This window comes from Podarcis pityusensis, assembly GCF_964106645.2.
Source record: "Podarcis pityusensis genome assembly, chromosome: 6".
Taxonomy (NCBI): Eukaryota; Metazoa; Chordata; class Lepidosauria; order Squamata; family Lacertidae; genus Podarcis; species Podarcis pityusensis.
This window is the reverse complement of record NC_138030.1, coordinates 56495174-56516578: the sequence shown is the minus strand read 5'-3', so window position 1 is coordinate 56516578 and position 21405 is coordinate 56495174. Positions and strand designations below refer to the sequence as shown.

General features: G+C 41.3%; 1 protein-coding gene and 1 long non-coding RNA gene across 4 annotated transcripts in view; one reads left to right on the top strand and one right to left on the bottom strand.

Annotated features, from left to right (window-relative positions):
- Nucleotides 1–21405, bottom strand: part of ZYG11B (zyg-11 family member B, cell cycle regulator) — a 41712-nt gene that overhangs the window by 3090 nt on the left and 17217 nt on the right. Inside the window, exons 4-14 of the mRNA XM_081010436.1 lie at nt 14587–14752; nt 13130–13884; nt 10831–10971; nt 9710–9886; nt 8707–8771; nt 6713–6812; nt 5577–5627; nt 4679–4840; nt 3773–3820; nt 1652–1849; nt 1507–1559 (exon numbers count right to left, since the gene is read on the bottom strand). Of these exons, the coding sequence (XP_080866562.1) occupies nt 1507–1559; nt 1652–1849; nt 3773–3820; nt 4679–4840; nt 5577–5627; nt 6713–6812; nt 8707–8771; nt 9710–9886; nt 10831–10971; nt 13130–13884; nt 14587–14599 (1763 nt within the window). The 5' untranslated portion in view covers nt 14600–14752. The remainder of the gene's footprint in view (nt 1–1506; nt 1560–1651; nt 1850–3772; nt 3821–4678; nt 4841–5576; nt 5628–6712; nt 6813–8706; nt 8772–9709; nt 9887–10830; nt 10972–13129; nt 13885–14586; nt 14753–21405) is intronic.
- Nucleotides 7–20982, top strand: LOC308479672. 3 transcript variants are annotated; one of them, XR_013987779.1, is made up of 4 exons: nt 7–322; nt 4194–4267; nt 11653–11762; nt 18782–20982. It is a non-coding gene; the product is annotated as an uncharacterized lncRNA (long non-coding RNA). The 3 variants fall into 3 exon arrangements; XR_013987780.1 differs by lacking the exon at nt 18782–20982 and having other exon boundaries at nt 11653–13120; XR_013987781.1 differs by lacking the exons at nt 11653–11762; nt 18782–20982 and adding an exon at nt 6628–6741.

Sequence of the window (21405 nt, the reverse complement as noted above, 5' to 3'; positions counted from 1 at the left end):
GTTCACGAGGATAAAAAGCAGAGATGCCATCACTCTATGTTTGCAACATGATTAAAACATAAGCCTATTTTGTACTAAAATATCTACCTAGCTTGTGAAAAAGAGGGTAATCAAAGAGGCCTGAACTGCTTCCATTTTCTTCTGACCTACAGTTCTTGTTCCAAACTGGAGTACACGAGGAGACAACATCTTAACCTATGGGCATAGGAATCCACGCACAGCCTGGCACCGTCTGATGTGCAGCTAAATCTCATCACTGCACCCCTTCAATATCATTTCTACAGGGATATGTACTTCCAACAAAGGAAGGGAGAGAAACCAGGTAGAAATCTTTAGACACAAACTAGATGCAATACGTTGCATGTATTTTTTTAAACAAAAATCACACTCTGGAGGCTGCAACCTCGAGCAGAGGGATGGTGCAAGGAAAGGGTTGCCTGCATCTTCTTTGCAGTAAGGAAATCAGCCAAAAATTGCAATTTTGAACAGAAAAACTGTCTGAAGGTAAAGCTTAAGCAGCTCTTTTCACACCCTTATTGCTCCAGATGTGGGGGGGGGGAGAAGCAAAAACATTTTACACAGATCTGTGTGGTAGTTCATCCCCCAGTTAATACGTTGCCAGGCAGAATTACAACAGCAGCAACTAATTATTAGCTAAATGGTCCTTCATGTCCTGAATATTTGTGGCTGGGCGGCAGTTATCTAACACCTCAAGGTCTACGGAGGTTTTCTTCAGAAGAGTCACATACTACAGTACCACTTTCTTCAACACCTGCCCAGTCAATCCCTCCCTGCTAAAAGCCGCAGTGGGCCTCCAAGTAGAAAATGCCAGCGTAATTTTATGTGCCTGTTCATAGCATTAGAATGTACAGCAATTATATTAATTGCTGTAATCTGTCTCAGCAGCATTAGTACTAAATTCAGTAGGGCTATGATACTTTGCATATTGGAGCACAACCACCACTGAACACAACTGGAGTTACTTCTGAGTAAGCATGCACAGGATTGCACTGCAGAGGCATTGCAAGTGAACGGTGCAATCCTGCACACATCCACTCAGAAATAACTCCTCCTGAGTTCACTGGGCCTTATTCCCAGGTAAATGTATATAGGCTTGAAGCTTTAATGCATAGGTAGGCAACCTAAGGCCCGGGGGCCAAATCCGGCCCAATCACCTTCTAAATCCAGCCCTCAGGTGGTCCAGGAATCAGCGTGTTTTTCCATGAGTAGAATGTGCCCTTTTATTTAAAACGCATCTCTGGGTTATTTGTGGGGCATAGGAATTTGTTCATTGTTTTTTTCCAAAATATAGTCCGGCCCCCCACAATGTCTGAGGGACAGTGGACCGGCCCCCTGCTGAAAAAGTTTGCTGACCCCTGCTTTAATGGTTAACTAGCAATGTGACTTTGTCATAAGCCAGAACACTTGAACTAAGGTAGAAACAATACAATGTGCAGCAAGTTAACCTTCATATTTCCTCAAGGTTTATGTCAAGTCTGTAGTTACCTGTAAGCCACCATTTCACATTCTGGTGTAGGCCAGTTCAAAATGGCAGAATGCTGCAAGACAAGGGAAGGAGCACCATTACTCATAGCGTTAACAACATTGCTCTGGAGTTAACAATGGGCAGTGTTTTCAATTGCATCTGTACCAGCTCTTCTAGGAGCGAGGTTCTCTGGTTGCGGCTCAATGTCCAGGCTTGTTCTCCTCGTGATATCAAGTGAGCAATGATCCCTGCTGCGAAGTAGCTCACCTCCACCTCAACACTGCGCAGCAGCTTGCTGATGTGGTCTATGAAGTCTTTCCACATAAGCTCCGAGTGGAGCTCTTTAACCTCTGCTATATTGTTCTACAGGGGAACAAGAAGGAGGGATTTCAAAATGAACGAAAAACAGTTGTGTGTGTGTGTATACAAAGGTATCTGTCATTAAAATGCTTGTTCTCTTCATAAAAGCTGAAGCCATAATGAACGTCAAACCTGTCTCATGTCAAATTAGACTAAGCTGGGATCGGCCTGCTCCAACTTGTACATTTTCAATCATTACTACAGATAAGTTATCAGAGTGACAAGTGCATGAATAACTCAGAGCGGCCTGCATGCTTTGCCACCGCTTGTCCATGAATGGCACTGCTTGGAGGCCATTGCCGGTGGGAGGGGGGTTTAAGAACACAGTGGCTACATCTTCAGCAACATAGTTTTAACAAATAAAACAGAAAATTTGTTCCCATCACAACTGCTAAAGGTAAGGGCCTCCCACAGTGGCAACAAATCTTGGCTCATAAACACTGAATGTTGGGGAAATGCCCCACTCCCAGCCATCTGTGAGCATAACTGTACAATTCGGGGGGGGGGGAGGATTTGCATACAACCCTAAATGAAACTAGGTTGTCATTTTTGAAAATAAGAATTTGAAAACCTGCTTAATCAAATAACTCCAAAGTGATGTACATAGAACAATTTGAAACATTTATCAGTATACAAGTAAAATGAGCAAAGTTTTAAAACGGTTATACATAACTTGTTCATGTGTCCAGGCTGACTTACAGAAACCAAAGTTTTTATCAGGTATCTAAACTAGCAGAAGGAGGGGTCTGCCTAACATTAACAGGTAGAACACAGGCAGAGCACAGGCACTGCCACTCTGAAAGCTGTATTCCAGAGAAGAGGAGTTTGGATTTGATATCCCACTTTATCACTACCCAAAGGAGTCTCAAAGCGGCTAACAGTCTCCTTTCCCTTCCTCCCCCACAACAAACACTCTGTGAGGTGAGTGGGGCTGAGAGACTTCAGAGAAGTGTGACTAGCCCAAGGTCACCCAGCAGCAGCATTTGGAGGAGCGGAGATGCAAACCCGGTTCACCAGATTACGAGTCTACCGCTCTTAACCACTACACCACAGAGGCAGAACATGTTGTATGGTACTTGCTAGAGTGCAAGTTTTGCAAATCAAAAGTGGTTGAGTAGACATATTTGGGGGAGTGGGGCGCAAGGCACTCACTCAAGTGAACTGGTCCCAAGTAGTTAAGGGCTTTATATACGAATAGTAAGACCTCGAACATGGCTCAGCAGTAAATTGGCAGTCAGTGCGGACCTTTGAGCAGAGATGCAATATCCTTGCAAGATCTCACTCCTGTTCAGCAATCACGATGCAGCATTCTGCACTAATGGCAGCTTCTGGGCCCACTGCAAGGGAAGCCCCGCAAGTGCACTGCAGTAATCCACTCTTGGGAAGTTACCAATACCTGGATGACTGTGATCAAGTTATTCCACAGACCACAGGAATGGCTGCCACTGTTGCACCAGTCAAAGCGGATGGAAGATGGTCGCCTGGACCTCCAGTGGCAGAGCTGGATCCAGGATCAGCTCCAAACTGCACACCTACTCCTTCACATGAAGGGCAACTGGCACTCGGACACAGAAATCACTCCCCCACCTCTATCTTGCTGGAATTCAAACTCAATTTACTTGCCCGCATCTAGACCCTGGCACAAAGCCTATGTAGCCTCTCCTAATTCAGATGTTATGAAGAAACAGAGCAAAGTGAAATCAGAAATAATGATGACACCTGGCCCCAAACTGCCTAATGACTGCTCCCAATGGTTCAGTCTACATGTTAAATACCACTTGGGGGGGGGGGTCTTCTTATATATAAAGTAATTTATTCTGTGTAGTGTTAAATGTCAGGATGGTGAGGGGAAGACGTTGGCAGAGAGAAGAGAAAACCGGCATTTCCAATGCCCTGGTAAAATATATATTCTTCCACTCATCTTACCAGAAGGCCAAGCACTTTTTGTTGTACAGAAGACTCCGATGGAAAAGACTGTAAAGTAAAACAAAGTATATGCAACCATTCAGTAAGTGATTTGTAGCCAATTATTATTTTAGAACAAGCAGGTGCCTGTGAAAAGTCTCAGGGAATTGTGGGGTTTCTGCACATTAAATAGTTCATTATTGGCTTGACAGTGCAGGTTCAGCCCCTACACCCCAGCTTCACTGCCCCCAAACTAAGAAGGGCTGGGACAGAAAGAAGCATACACCAAAGAGCACTTGCAAGCCTTTTAGTTAAGGGGGCTACTGTGGGAAGGGAAAAGAGCAGGATCTGGAGTGAGCCTTAAGAGGAATGGAAGGGGGCGCATCACTCTTTTGCTATGGCTGCTTCTTGGGAATGGGCACATTCCCAAGCTTTCCTCCAGTGGTCCCAGAGCAGAGGAAGGAAGAAGCCTTCCAGAAAGCATTTTCCTCTTAAGGAACAGCCGCAAGAACAGAGGTGAGACAACCCCAATTTGTCTCTTCTTCCCCTTCCTCCCACAATGCTTTTGGCCAGGCCCACCAATCCCCCTTAGCCTATGAAACAATTGTTTCGGGAAGGGGAATTGGGTGGGCATAGAGGATGTTCAGCAGAGGATGCACCTCATCTGAGCCCAATAACCCCTGCAATTGCTTTCCTCCCGTTTCCCAGGGCTAGCAGTAGCCTGCCCAGTCTTATTTGCAGTGGGTTTGGCAGATACTATTTTATGGCAGCTATAGGTTTCTATCTATCATGAGCAGAGAGACCCTACCTGATGCTGCCCAGCCAGACCTACACACTGCAACCTACATGGTCCCTGTGCAGATGCTGGAATCTGCAGATACAGAAATAGACAGGCACATACTGGCAGACAGAACTGTCAGCTCTCACCTCCAAGACTTTCATGAAGAGTTCCAGCCCTTGGTTTTCAATAAAGTGCCGACATGTGGTTGGGGACTCATCAGTAAGATTCCAAAGTGCACTCAGTGTAAACTTAAGAGTAGTGTCTACTACATTCTGGTTAGTTTTTTGCTTCACAATTTGAAGTAGTTGCTAAAAGAGATAGAGAGGAAAAAACAGGTGCCTTTGCAAATGACATTCACATTTCAAAATCCAGCTGTTGGAGGCTCACAATTAATACAAGAAGCCAAATTCTCCTCCAATTTAGAAGATTGAATGTATGAACGCTAGATCCATCACAGATTTATGGGTCCAAGGCCGACAAGGGAGTGGGTCACGTGGAAGTTAGTCTAGAGGGCCACAGGTACCAAGTCCACAGGCTGTCTGCCTGCCTGCACATTAACCTGCACATTAACTTATTTGAGCAGCATGGTCTACCCCTCTAATGTCACACTGTTAGTCCTGCTAAGTAAAACACTGAAGAGCACTTTGTCCTCTTGAGCACAATGATTAATAAATAAAGGAGATTAACCTTTCAACACCAGAAACAGCAATACATCCACAGATGCTAGAGGTCAAAAGCAAAGTTCAGGAGTAAACTCAATGGATTCTGCCCCCACCCTGGATTTGAAGTAATCACACCAGTCTCTTCTGCCTGTACATTTGCCGCTAAGTGGGGCTACCAGGCATATGGGTTAATATTTATTAGAATACTTTTAAAGAACATAAAACATTTAATATTCTCATTTTTCCAATACACATTTTTAAGTTGGTCATATCAAGGCCCATTTTTTATTTTGTTTAAAAAAACACTGTTAGCTGGAACAACATTGCAGATGGAGTGTTACAAATCGATAGCGTTTCAGAAAGGTGCTAGCACTTCACTTACCTTAACAATGAAGAGCTCTGCACCAAGTTGAGCTGTTTGTTCTGTTGAGAGCTACAAGCAAAAGCAAACAAGCAGAAATATCAGATTACTGTTAGAAGGGCCTTGGGACTTAAGTGCAAACATTGCATTGGGGACGCCTATGTCTTCATCTTTATGAAGCTAGTAGAGTTGTCATCAGAGGATTGAGGACAAGGTGCCACTAGTACACAGATGACACCCAGCTCTGCTTCTCTTTGCCACCTGAATGAGGTGAAGCTATGTAGATGCTTGATCACTGTCCTAGAGGCAGTAACAGGCTAGATGAAGGCCAATGAACAAACTGAATCCAAACAAGGAGGAGATACTCTGGATTAGTGGTTCCCAAGTCCAGGAATTAAGTAGGTGGCTTATTCTGGATTGGGGTGCACTCCCAATCCAGATTCATAGTCCAAGGGTACTCCTAGATTCACCTTGTCTCTGGAAATCAGGGTGGCTTCAGTGGCACAGAGGGCCTGTTTCCAGCTACAGCTAGCTTGCCAGCTACAGCCGTTCCAGGACAGGGTAGCCTAGCCACAGTGAACCGTGCCCTAATAACCCTCTCTCTAAATGACTGCAATGGACACTCTACTTGGAGTTGCCCTTGAATACTGTTTGTATGTGGCAGCATGCAAAATGCAGATGCCAGAGTTTTGTTAGGTTCAACATTTGGAGACCATATAGCATCAAGTCCTAAGAGATGTGTGCTCCTATTTGCTACATGCTTTTGGCATATAGAGCCCTCCATGGCTTGGAATCCAGGCACCTGATGGGAGTGCTTCCTGCCATACTGTCCCTGCCCATGAGTTGAGATTGATTGGGAAGGCCTTGCTGATAGTGCCAGTGGGGAGGGAAGTCAGAGGGTCATTGACACTATCAGAGAGCTACCTTGGCCCTAGAGGCTTGGCTGGTGCCATTATTGTCTTGTTTTAAACACCAATTGAAGGCTTGTTTTTTTCTCCAGGCCCTTTTTCACTCTGGGAAACTGTTTAGCAGATAATTGATCTTTAACTGTGTTTTATGCTTCTCATTTTAGGTGTTTACAGCTGTAACCCACCCTGGGGTCTTACAATGAAGGGCAGGAAACAAGTTTTTAAAACAAATAAAATAAAATATCCCACCTTTGCAGCCAGAATGGAGATGATAGCCACTGCCATTCTCTGCATATTCTGATCTTCATGGTTACAAAGCCACTGCATGACAAGCTTGGCTGCTTCAAACCTGAAAGGCAACAGAAAGTTCACAAATCTGGGGGTGGGGGGAATAAAACCATACCATCTGTTATTGGCAGTGAAACAGAAGTGACTAGGTTACTGCTACAAAGACAAAAGCAGTGCTTTTTTCCTACAAAAAAAATGTTTAGGGATACTCATTTTGACTCAAGAAAATCGCCATTTAATACTTCAAATCGGGAAAAATAAATATAGTAAATGGACAAAAGTACAAAGATTCACAAAATGTTTAGCGGTATGCATCCCCCCAGAAAAAAAGCACTGGACAAAAGTATACAGAAAAACTTTAAAACACCAGCCTTAGATACTTATAATAAGCAAAATGGCTTCCGTTTGGTTTTCTTTATCAGACTGTAAAAGGAGCATGCCATTTCAGCGCAGCAACGTGATAGAGCTGGTCTTCGCACCACCCACTGTCTCCATCTTCAGGGGACGGCCTTGGATTGAGCTGATAAGCAACAAGTGCTAAAAATCCCAATTTGTCAGTGATTGATGAAAGGAGTTTTTACTAAGCCGACACATTTGGCATGGGTAGTTATGGACTTTTTTAGCAAATCCTCATGACTGAAAGATACGGAGCTGGGTTCTGTGTTGTGCTTTATGATTTGTCATAATGTACCTATATAGAATTTAGCCACAAGGCTAAAGACTTGATGTTTTGACAAGCAAGGAGGAATGGGCACCCAGTCTCCTTAAAGCACACACACTGGGGACACAAACTCCCTGAACTTCAGCTGGGGAGGGATTAAAAAAAAGCCTCAGTGGTGTGACAAAGTCAGCAAACCAACCTGCATTGGCTCCGTGCCAACATCATCTTCCTCCCAGGTCACACAAATCTGCTTGTGGTCAGAATCAGTAGCATATTTCCCAAGGGTTATACTCTCATCCTGCAGGCTTGCCAAACCCACTGCTATGCTTCAGGCTACCCACAAAGTTGGGGGGGGGGGCAGTTTTCAACACACCAAGAATGTGTGCTTGCTCCTTGCTCCCCCATTGTGCTGTCTGACTTGAAGCACAACCAACAACACTTTCACTCCTACTAGCCTCAGACTAACAACAACAACAAAATATTATTATTGGGACAAACATGTGCTTTGTACATCTACATACGCTCAAAAAACCAAGGAGAGAATTAAACAACTTTTCTTGTATTACTGAGGGTTACAAATTCAGATCTCTGTCAAAAAGAGGGAAGAGTGCAGAGACTAGAGTAAGAGGGAATGGATACATGAATCATGAGCGAGCAACTTCTGGAAACCATATCCATCCCCCTTTCCAAACCTTTTCCAGTAAGTGCTCAAAACAAAAAAGGCTAGAAACGTTTGCATTAAAAGTGAGATTACAAGAGCTATGATGCACACGTCTTTAGGTAGCATGTAATTACACGCTGCTATAGCATAAGGTAGTAGGTGGATTTTCTAATATCTATAAATAGGGACAATGGCTCAAACGTAGTCAGAAGTTGGCAGGTAACAATCTTCATTGGCATTTATGCTTAAGTATTGCCATCCCTACTAGGCAGACTTCTGCATATGATACAAGTCACTTTCATTAATCCACAAAATCCACAGTCTCTTGATGTACAGTGCAGTCAAACTGTACACCCTTGCTTAGAACCAAGTTTTTAAAACCAGCATCCAAAAAGAAAATGGCAATCCACCGGGATCTAGCAAACGGACACATGTATTTCATAACAGTGTATACATGCAGTCAAAGTTAAACTGTTACAGTTATTTAATAATTGGTTCCCAAGTTCTGATAAGAATTTGTTATATTCCAAGGAGGAATAAGCAGTTTGCAAACTGCTAAGCAATGAGACATAAGACATTCAACAACCTGAAATACTTTCCCTACTTCTCTGTAACTTGGGAGGTAAAACTAACCTGTTAAATGGAACATCCTGAAGTATCCTGTCACTGCACAGTGACAGAAGGCAGTTCTTTTGCAGCTGCAGAAAAGCAAAGCAAGGTTCAGAACAGAATATTTCTCATGCAGGAATTTTGAGCATTTCCTTCTTTCAAGATGAATCTAAGTAATCACAAATATTCCTTTTATGATTTGATAATGTCATTTGCAAATGTATTTGCTTAGAAGTGAAATACAGTGAAACAGGATGGTGTGAACAGGTGCATAGACCTTTATAATTTATCAGAGTCTACCAGGCACTTAAGTTTTTTAATTTACTTTTTTGAATTATACTATATCATTTATAAAACCTTCTCACAAAGTGACTTACAGAAGTATATATAAAAATACTAAGATACCAGCAACGTAGTCTATATATAAAAAGGAGCATGCCTAAAAGGATTTATAAAAGTTAGTTATATACACAGATTTAAAAACCAGTAACAAAAGATGTTCTTGAATAAAAATGATTTCAAGTGCGCTAAGAAATGCAACTAATTTAAATTAGAAACAAAAGCTTGCAGTCTCCTCCTCCTCATAGGTATACCAGAGCTCAATGCGTACAAGTTAAATGTTAGCAAGTTGCAGGCTTACTGTACTTGCATAGGCAGAACATTCATCACAGTGTGACATTGAATTCTATCCACAGGGTTGATTTCAATATTTATCATACTCGGAGTAAGCCCATTGAAATTAATGCATATGACCAATTAGGTCCATCAGTTTTTATGGGTCTACCCTGAGATTGATTAACATTGGATAACTTATGGTTTCGAAAAGCAGAAACCATTTGGCCTGAAGACATTTCCAACTAGACATCATTCACTTCTGTTCTTTGCAGTCAGTTTTAACATTAGTTTCTTCATCTCATTAATTTCATCTTGTATAAGAAGTTTGAACTCAAATACTTTTTTTTTAAAAAAAAGTTCAGCGTTCAGAAATATTCAAGCACCTTATCTTGAAAGAGAAAAGGAGGCTTACCTGTTGGTGATTGGGAAAGTGTTCCATGGCCTTAAGGAGCAAGTGAGTGACATCTGCCAGGACCCTAACTGGCATGCCTGCAGCTAAATCTTGTTTTGTCAAGTTAAACACACAGGCACTCGCTGCTAATTGCACTGGCAAGTTCAGAGGGTGATTCCTCATCCCAATAACTACAAGCTGGAAGAATCAATCAAAACAGGTCAAATTAGAATTTCCTAATACACATAGTCACATGCGCAGAATCAGCCACCAATATCCTAAGCAAAGTAAGCTTAACTCGTCCTGAGGCCTTTTAAACAAGCCATTGCTTCAGATCTACACATTGCCACCCAAAACCTGTTGCAGTACCATTAAAACTTCCAAAGCAAAGAGGAACAGAGCAACCATTTCATTCCCTGAATGGAGACTACATCAGTCAGATGGCCTGCCCTCTCCTTTCTCCTTCTTATTTGCCAGGAGTGGCAATTATGAGGAAACTGTTATGGCAGTGGGAGAGAAATTCTGTCTGAGGAACGTTTGAGAAGGAGAACCCAGAGTACTCACCTGCAGGTATATTGTGCTCCTTGCATATATTTTCTGATCATATACATTAGATTACATCCAGGCATTCTTCCCCACCTCCCAGCCATGCTGAACCACTAAGACAGAGGGGAGGGGAGGATTCAGCAATCTCTACTTTTGGTCACAGCTGTTTGGCAGTGACCCACATTCAAAGACAGAACTAAATGGAGTTGGCTACCATTTCATCACAAAAATGTAACAGCAGCCCTGCCAGATGAGACCCAAGGCCCATCTAGCGCCACTTCCTGTTCTCACAATGGCCAACCCGATGCCAGTGGCAATCTTATCTCTCTCTCTCTCTCTCTCTCTCTCTCCACAACATAGCCCTCATGCCCCTCAAGTAAGTATAACCCATGTAAATAGTATATCCATTTTTATCTGAACTTCTGACTATTTACCTTTATTGTATCCTCTTTTCTCTTCCCACCCCCTGCAAATTTACCAGCGTGCGCACACATTTTGTTAGATTTTATCTGCAGTTTAGTGAAGACAGCCCAAGGTTACCTTTACAAAGTGATGCCTGCAAAGGGTGATTTCTTATCAGTCTCAAATAGCTTTACCTTTAGAATTTCTGGTTTGGTTTTTTCCATAATATGCGTAAGGTTGAAGAGATGAAAGAGTGCCTCCCTCACAAAGAATGCTCGCTCACTGTAACGCTTCAGAGCTTCGGAAATCTGAGTTTCATTGGCTTCTCCAGACACCTTGAACAGAAGAACAAATACTAGAGAACATACTGGAGTTTGCAGTAGTTTTTTTAAATATATACTTTTTTATTGATTTTACAAAATAAATTTCACATTTACCACATTAAATTTTAAAATCAAACAAGATTCTTCTGAATCTTAGGACCTCCCTCCTCCCCTCCATGGGTGCTTTACATATCTAAATCAACTGCATATTATAGTTCTTCCACATTATGGTCCTCCAAAATATCCCAAGTCTTTGTAACATTGCAAGAGTTACTAAAAGCCTGTCATAGAACTCAAGTGATTACAGTGTTCTTTTAAGTACAGTCTATATTTGTCCCATTCCCTGTTGAAGTTTTGAACCTCCTGAGTTCTGATTTTCCCTGTCAATCTTGCCATCTCTGCATACTCTAATAATTTCATCTGCCAGTCCACTTTTGTCAGCATTTTCTCCTCTTTCCATCGCTGAGTTTGCAGTAGCGGCAAAAGAAAGCTGAAGTAATTAAATAATATAAATGTTTCAAGGTTTACTTGTTCTTGTTGTTGTATGACAATTTCTGCTGAACTGAGGTTTCCACTCAGTTTTATATGACAATCAAGCATAAGTAAAACAGTCTTTGCTCTTCATGCAATCTACAGTGCCATTTATATATTGTATGCACGGCTAACAAATTGCTACCAATCATGTCTTTACAGACCTAACTGAGCAGTACAGTTCTATAAATGTAGATGCAGTATTTCAAGAATTATCAACTAGGCAGAGAGGTAACGTTGATCATGGGCTGCAAAAGACAACATACTAACAGGTACAGAATGACCATTTCACCATTTCCTTTGCTGCTGGGCAAGGAATTATTCTCCATTTCTTCAAGGAGAGTAGCACAGCACCAGGCACTTCTCCCTGCTGTGCGCCTCGGCAGGAGGTGGTGGGTGGTGGGAACAGCTGAGCAATAGTCCTCTCCCAGCCAATAAAAGCAGCTGAACTTACGGTCATTGCTATGGTGCTGGGGCTTTTAAGAACAGGTTAACTAATTTTATACACCATAAGGAAAGGAAATTGACAAATGAGGCTGCAGAAGAAGAGGTAAGCACTCTTGGGGGACTAGCCTCTCTCACGCTGTGTTCTACAGGGGCAAAGACAGCACACCATCTATGAGCACTTGCATTTCTCTTAAACTTTTACCCTTAAAAACGGCATCTCAGAGAAACTGTAAACAATCAGATAATGCCCCTCAAAACCTATACACCACAGTTTTTCCTCAAGAACTGTTAAGGAGCAGAAAAAGAAAAAGAAAATAATAATATACATGCACACGTGCCATTTCCCCTCTAAACAAGCCTCTATTTCCTACGCAGAAAGGGCCGTTTGAGAGGTTTTTTGTAGCAATACCTTTGAGTGGAAGATTCTCAGGAAAATGGGGTGGCATGCCTGCTGCTTTGATTCATGTTCTACATGCGCATAATTCTACTATGCATTTATGAAATTTCTACCCTGTCATATGTTCCCACTGAGACCTCTGAGGAACTTACAATGAAAAAACAACAACAGTAACCCAATCTAACAGGCAATGAGTGATGTTTATACGAGGAAGAAGCAGTGCACAGAGCCTTAGCATAGCTGTCCACTTTTCCCTTTTCTTGCGAGGAATCCTATTCGGAATAAGGGAATTTCCCTTTAAAAAAGGGAAACTTTGACAGCTATGAGCCTTAGTGAACCAACCAACCGAATCCCAGAGTAAAGAGGGCAGTAGAACAAGCAGAATACAGTAAATTGCTGCTGAGAGACAGAGAGACATGGATGGCAGTGGCTTGATTTCCCAACAATACATTTTGGAAATGAGGAAAGCCTGCAGGGCTCCACCTCAGTCCCAGCTGCAAGATTTGGTGGAGGGGGCAGATTTAGTTCTTTTCATGCTGCAAAATGTGAACGATGACACTGTCAGAGTGGTAGACCTTTTGCTGATCTATGGGCTCGGTGGTTTAGCAGCACTCTGAAGCCAATGATCTCTCTCTCTCTCTCTCTCTCTCTCTCTCACTCACACACACACACACACACACACTGCCATTAGAACTGACCCATTAAGCACCAGGATTTGAAGCTCTGAGCCCCGCCCCCCGGCAAGTCAAACTTAGTTGACAACTATTTAGAATTGTGTAACAAACAAATACCAACCTTTAAGTTTCCTTCGCCAGAGAGAAATAATGAGTAGCCAGCATCCGTAGCCAGCAGGCCCACAAACTGCATTGAGGGTCGCTGTTTAACAAATGCTTCTACAGCTTCATCAGTAACATGCTTCCTTCCTGAAATGTCCAAAGATGTAAGGTTGGGCAATATGTCTTTCTGTTCTAACAAACGAAGTGCAATATCAGATGTGAACTGTTTATCGTCCGAAATGTCAAGGTGATTCAGGAATTTTAACTCTCTGATGACATCCAGAATCTGAGTGGTTGTCATTTTCAAGCATTTCAGGTGGTGCATGGTGAGAGACTTGAGGCGATCCTTGCAGGCGAGCAGTGCAGTTATGTCGGTGACTGAGGTGTTGGATATATCCAAGCTTTCTAATCTGGGAAGCGAAGCCACGTCCGCTAGGTCTTCATTGTAAAAGAGAACATTGGTAATGCTCAAAGCACGGAGACCCATCAGCTGACTGAAGCACCTTTCGTAGGGGTCTTCCAAGGAAAGAGTTAATGAGTTCAGCACAAGGCATTGAAGGTTTTGCTGGATCCATTTATTGCTGCCAAGTCCACTGATGATGTCTGTGATCGTAATGTCTGCATTCACTTTAGTGGCATCGAGCTCCACCAGCTTATGGTGGCAAAACGCTTTCCGAAAAGCCACTGCAGAGATTTTTGCTTTCCGGATACAAGCTCGTTTCAAGCGCATCTGATTCCCTCGAAAAATGCCCACTGTTGCTTCATTCAGCAGTCCTGGGGTGGGAGAGAAGAACAGTAAACAAACAAACTTATCACAGATTTTGTTTTTAAACTGGAAAAAAGAGACTGGGCCTAGAACAGAAGGACAGGCTTGCCAGAGAAGAGGAGAGAGTTTTATGCACTCCTGATTCTGATAACCTCCCTTTTCCCCCTCAAGAGTGGTTTCAACAGGTATGTGGTACTGGAGAAACATCATCAACATAATCCTACCATTTGCCATGCTGAAGCTTGGTACCCACAATGTATGCCAAGTTTCAGCATAGAAAAGATAAGATTGCCATACAGGATCCAGCGCGCAGTGCCCATACGACTCCCATAGAATCAATGTGCAGTCTCAACTGTACAATGCAAGGGCTTTTTTCCAGCAGAGAAAGATGTAAGCAAAGAGGGGACATGATAGGGAGAGATACTGAAGTTAACTGAGCCCTAAATATTATGAAATGAGTGCAACTCTGCATCCAGGATTTTCAACAGCACAAATGAATTTTCAGTAGTTAAGTGTAGCAGAGTCTTGTGACTCTGCCTTACTTGCCTAACCTAGAGGGCTCAATTAGATCTAATGGCACAAATCTGACTTGTGCCACAGCTGCTGAAGCAGCGCCAAAGAACGATGTCATGTGTCCAAACATGCAGGTAAATCAAATCACTATTTCCAAACATTCCATTTAATCAGAACCGCCAGGTGAATTCGTTTACCGTGAAATGCCATCGTTCGCAGCAATCGGTCAGCCACTTCTTGTGGAAATATTCCAGGCTCTTGCAAACATAGTGAACCATCATGCCTTTCTGTACAAAACTTCTCTAGGTCGGAAGTTAGGTAATTTAAGCAGATGTCAAGCAGAGAATATGGTGAAGCCTCTTCCTGTTACAAAGAAAGAAAATGCCAGATATTTTATTGTTTTTTAGGAAAAGCAACAGTCCATCACAAAACAAGTAACTCCCCACAAATCATTTGCAGTGGGGGGCAAGCTCCCATCACTGTCAGAAGGGTCTGGGTGAGGGGCGAACAATTCCAACCACCGCTAAAAGGATCCTTTGGGAGGCAGAAATTGGACTCGAAGGGTGTTTTATGTGACAATGATAGGAATAGTCTTTTACACATGCATGTAAAAAGTTGAGACAATACAAATTGGCTGAAATGAAGTAATTGCAAGTTACAGCCCTAAGAATCATTTATTGTCAGAGTGGAAATAAATTAAGACAAAGCCATGGAGGACATAAAGGTAGCAAAGGCTACCAGGCACAATGGCTATGCCCTACCTCTAGTACTCTGCCTCTGAATACCAGTTGCTGGGAATCACAAGTGGAGAGGATGATGTTGCACTCACTTCCTGCCTGCGGGTTTCACAGAGGTAGTTGTCTCATCCCTTATATACCTGACTAATGACTGCATTCTGCAGAAGGGGGCACCTTGAGGAGGCCATTCTACGAAGAGGTTCATTGCGCATGATGTCAAAATTGAGTCTTTAGCGTGGCAACACCTGCCATTTGGTACTTCCCCTACATATTAGACAGACACCATCTCTTGTCCTCAGGCTACATGTTAAAGACTTTCCTCTTTGAACAAGACTTCTAAGTGGAATTTTTATCCTTGTCAGCATCTGTATTGGATTTTACGTAGTTGTTTTGCATATTTTTATTGTAATTTGAAATAACTTTGAGGTGCTTCATAGGAAGCAATTTATAAATGAGATAAGTAATGATAAGCACTTATCATAATTATTAGTTGCAGTAATAGCAAAAAGAGAGAGAGAAATCTGGCTGGCCACTATGAGAACAGGACAGGATGCTGAACTAGATGGGCCTTTGGTTCAGATTCAATAGGGCTCTTCTGTAGCACTGGGGCTAGGAGGGATGAGAAGACAAGGTATCTTTACCCTGTCCTTCCCCAATTATTGCAGAAAAATATAGAGGGGTCAGAAGTGGCAGGGACCAAGAATTATGCATTCATAATGCTCTCATGCAAGTGGCAAGGATATTCCCTGGCACCATAAGAGCCAGGAAATTCTGAAGAATAATGCATAGAATTGTATTTAAGTGCAAAATTAGTAGTAGTAGTAGTAGTAGTATATTATCAGTATTATTATTCATGTCTCATTGCTATACGACTATATTTTTAAGAAAACATCTCAAAGAGGTTTACAACCTACACTAAAACTTCACATAAAACAATCTATAATAAAATATTACACAAGAAAGTTGAATATAAAGTATACATTCAAAGCAACATAATTAACAGGAAACTAAAACGTTATCTTAAAGATTTCAAAATCAAACATCACAAAGGAGGCGAACTACAGAATGCACATTTAACTATGAGCCTGTCAAGATGGTGTCTGGCCTCTTCAGCAGCTTCAGCTTTTGTAGCTGGAGTCAGTCAAGGTCCTGCCCTCCTTCCAGGCCAGGTGGGAAAAGGCAGGGAGCAGGTCTTCCAGGACTCACAGTCAATATGTAAACGCTACAATTTTCTGCTGGAAGTACAATCCTGATTTGATGACTAGGAGTACAGTAATATGTTCAACTAAACTGGCTCAAGCAACTTAGAGCTTTACAACTCTTTTTTTATTCCATGGATTATGGTTTTTAAGATAGGATTCAGTTGCTCAAGCTCACCTTTCTCTTCCTATACCCTAAGGCTAATAAACCATGGAAATTATGAGTATAGCAAATAAAAAAGGCAAGAGAAATCCTATATAAAATTAATATAGGAGGTAGAGTTGTGGAAAATCCTAAAGACATAAGAGATCAATTCGTGAGATTTTATACATAATTATAACAAGTGGAACAGGGCAATTTAGATGAAATACAAAAAATATCTAGAGGACAGTGGAATACCTAAAATACCAATTGATAAAATGACAATTTTGAATGCACTGGTGACAATCATGGAATTACAGCAAGTTGTAAACAGATAAGAATATTGGCAGGATTACTGTAATAGCCTGCAGTTTTAGAAGAGTATATATTTAAAGTAGATGAATAAATGAGTAAATTAAGTTAATTTGGATATGCAGAAAATATTAAAAATAAAGTTAAGGAACCTCAGAAAGAGGGAAAGGAAATAGAGTTTAAAAATGTTAAAATGATTGTAAAATTATTGAAATGTATAAAACTGAAAATCATAAACAAACTATGCCCTATTAAGTTTTTCATATCAAACCATCAACTGTTAGTGTTTAAACCAGATTTTTAAATCTTTTAACAAAGTTGCTGAAGTAAGATGTCAGAAAACACATGGAAGACACAGGACTCAGCTATACAGCTGCAAATAAAATGTTTTAAGTGTGTTTTAAGTGAAATATACAACATGACACTAGATGGTGATGGTGAGCCTTAAGGAAAATTCAATGTATTTTTAAAAATGCTTTAAAGCAAGCATTTTCAGAATGGTTTTTAAATGTGTGTAGATTCCACCACAGAACACAGGAAAGTTATTCAACTTCCCTTTTGAAATATAGCTACAATGATTCCTTGGCTTTGTTTCTTTCCCCATTTCCATGGTCTAATGATGCATGTATCATTTTAAATAAAGCCAAGATAGTCAAGGACTATAACATCAGGCCGCCTTCTTAATACAAAGAATTGCCCAGGTTATTTACTATTTTACTTACATATCCTATATGTAAGCCTGCAATGTTCAGTACTTTAGCTTTCACTAAAGCTTTAAGGGAATAATACAAACACTGTGAATCACCTTCACCACAGACAAAAAGCAGGCTCAGTGGGCTTGCACATACTCCCCCAGCCAATTTTAAAAATAGTAGTGCTAATTTCTTCCCAGTGCACCAACTTGGCTTAACAGCACTTCCCTTTTATTTCAGCTTAATATCTTCTGTTATTTTGTTTCATCTGCCTCACATAAGTGTCTTGATAAACTCAAACCAGCAGTTAAACAAAACACATTCAGTCCTTATAAAGGCACAGCATATGCAGTTCCCTTTAATTTGAAAATGAAATCTTAGCTACATGCGCAAGGGAATTTAAATTTCAACCACACACATCTCCTGCAGAGCTTTACCGTTCCTCCAGAAAACAATAACACCGCTGAATCTTGGTTTTTGAACATGTATTACAATTGTGCAACATAAAAAAGTATCTTATTGCTAGAAGAAGAAAAAGCAATAAGTACTTAGAGTTATCAGCATTGTGGCTGTGATAACTGAGCAAACAACGAACTGCACAAAAACAGATTGTGGTCTGAAGATTGCACCCATAGGTCACAGAGCAATAACATTTCGGGGGGTAGGCTACCACTACTAGGAATTTCTCCCCCACTGATTAAATAAGCTACAGTGAGTCAGCAAGGTGGGTCAAAGATTAGAAGCTGAATGGATCAAGAGAAAAAGTTCCACCTACTGATAGCAAGTGTGCTTTGCTCATGAAAATAACCAGCCCTAATCAGTGCTCTGGTCCATGGGGCCACGAAGAATCAGACACAACTAAATGACTAAACAACAACAAATCACACATTGCTGCTTGAAAAATCTAATGAGATCAGTAATGATTGTCTGGCTAAAAGGATATTCTCAGTCAGTGATAACTTGAAAGTAGGCAGAGAATATCCATTTGGTGAAAAATGCATGTGTTTTGTGATTCTGATGAACATTAATGTTTTCAAAACTTTAAATAATTATAAAGTAATAGTCTCAGAAGCTTCAAACTTATAGCAGTCAATTTATTATTCTTGTGGGAATATGCAGCTACTAAAAATAATTAGACCAGAGTTCTTAATAGCAGCAGCAGCTACCCACAAGCTATTTTTGTATATAAATCACAATTTCATTCTACAAAACCTTCCAGCACAAAGAAACATACCAGCAGCACAGACATATTTTGGCTTGTGAAGGAATGTGAAATTTTAATGCAAATTTATTTTCACTTTGATTTTTAGATTTGGCATTCTCTGCCAGCAGCTGTGGTAGGACAACAAAAGAAGAAGAAGGAGAAGAAGAAGAAGAAATAATGTTTGGCAGAGGAAGTAGAATTAATGACCCCTATGGAATGTGTTTTCTTACATGGAATAACAAAAGTCAAGAGTCTATTAGCATTAGGATATTCTCAGCACAGGCCCTGTATTTGGTCTACACGTTAAGCAAAACATTGAGCAAGGGAGACTGGTGCAACTGTCAACTATGAAAGAAGTTTATAACTGTCGTCGTCGTAACAAACATATTGATGGCAATGATGATGGTATAAAAGTTTAAAGGGTTTAAAAGAAGACAGGCATCCATTAAGATTGCACTGCTGCAGGATCAGCAGCCCTTGATAACAATCTGGTTCATGGGGACTGGGTTAATAGAATACATGGATCAGGTGTTAATTCCCTGAAGCACAACCCATTGAACTTGCCCTCTTGGATCAGGCTGTTCTAAGAATTGAGGATGTTATTCAACTTCACTTTCTCAGAACAGTTCCAGGCACTCATCTTAAGAAAGTGTTCTATTTAAATAATATATACGAAGTAAATGTATGTGTTTTGACAAAATGATTTCTAGATTATTTATTAAATATAGATCATTACTTTCTTATGTTATGCCAAGGACCACAACTCTCTGATTAATTACACAATAAGGGGGGTGGACCTCAGCAGCCAGTCACTATTTTCAGTAGCTGAACTATAATTTGATCTATGGCCGCCACCACAGCATTCCCAAATTCATTAGAATTATTTAAAGCCTTCTTGAAAAGCAATAATCCTAGCTGTGATAAAGCTGTGAAACTACAATTTTAATGTTTCTCCTTCATTCTGAACCAGGGAGTGAGTGGAGAGGGGGCAGACAAGAGAACTTAAAATACAGCTCCATTCTGCCACTTAATATATATTCATTTAAAATCAGATTTGCTTCAGAATCTTATTATTTAAAAGAAAATAAGGCAAACTACTGTGTCTTAAGAAATGCACTGCTAGTCTAACTGGAATTGCATTCTTTATGTAGCGATTTCTCTATGGTGAGCAAATGGAAAGCTTCAGATTCACATGACTGTCCACATCCCAACACTGTGTTGTGTCTCACACTCAAAAGTATCTTAAAAGAGTAACCATTCAGTTTAAAAACAACAAAATGGTAGGTTATATTTTCTAGCATAATTGTCACACAGATAAGGACCATTATTGTTCATCCTAAAGTGCTGAACTCTAGGGGCAATAAGCATGTTCAGCAAAATTGTATGACAGAGTTCTACAATATTAAACTGCAAATTGGGGCGGGGGGTTGCATTTTAGCAAGGATTTGGGGAAAGAGGGGGGAACAAGATGCCATGCGGGCTGATGGTTAGACCAGCTGTGTGGAGGAGACAGAGAGATGGTGTTTTGGCTACCTTTGAATCCAATGCTACGCTGCTGTGGGGAGCAAGCCCCTCTTGATATGTGATGCCCGGAACCCTCTTTCCAGATGGACTCAGGTGTAAATTTGTGTAAATAAACCATATTTAATAAAGACACTACAGTCTCTGGTGTGCCAAGACTCCTGGAATCTCACACTGCTCTGCAGAGATTGGGGTGGTCTGAAACATTCCAATGGACTGCAATGTCCACTTCACATGCACTCAAAAAATCTGCTATTTTTACGACCATTTTTATATAGCTATGAGATGAAAATGTGACAAACTGATATATCTTAAACATTCCCATACACATTGTTTCCTAATATAAAAATTATGGTTTAACTACTATTGTTAATTGTTTTCACTCACAAAGCAGTAGCATCAGATACAGTGCCAAAGCTGCCCATACAGTCTTAAAGATTCCCTCTTCTGCAAAACTATTCAGTATATAGGGCCACCGTCTTCCTAGGCATCTAGCAACCCAGTTAACACAGCAGAGTCCACAGAATTCCTCCCCTTCAGTGGCATGAAGTTACAACATGCTACTGTAAGCACATGGAGGCTGCTGGGTGAAAAGTGGTGTGACATTACTAGAAGCTGCAGCGATAATGTATAAAAGAGCTTATTAAATCAGCCAGTCCTAGTACTCCAATACATCCTCTGTTCAACAGGGTTATCCTGTGTGGTGAGCAGTTTTCCAAATTGAATTTTTCTTTGCAGCAAGTCTGTCACTCTGCAGCAGTGTCCCACAGGATTCTCCGTGTGGCTACTGTAATAATACATGAAACGGCCCAGTCAGTCTTTGCCCGCCCCCTCTCAGTTTCCAGGAAGGCTGGCGATTATTTTCTCACCACACGGGGATGCCTGGCAACAAAACAGCACTACAATAGCTACAAAAACCAGGCCAAAACCAGGATCTACTAGGCCAAGATCACTTGGTTATCTGTTCCTTTGCTTCCAGTGGCCTGTCAGACTCTCCATCAAGGTGACTTAAGAGCGGGTCTTCCCAGCCTCAACTTTCAATGTTATGTTTACAGCAGGAATAGTGTTTCTAATTCGCAGCAGCAAATGGTGCATAGGAATGGGGGGCAGGTATCTGCTGGTCGAGATGCAGAGCCTTCTCTTGAGCATGCCATATTCCCAAGCACTTCCCTCGGGGAACTCTCCCCTGTTCCAATCGCCTGATCCTAG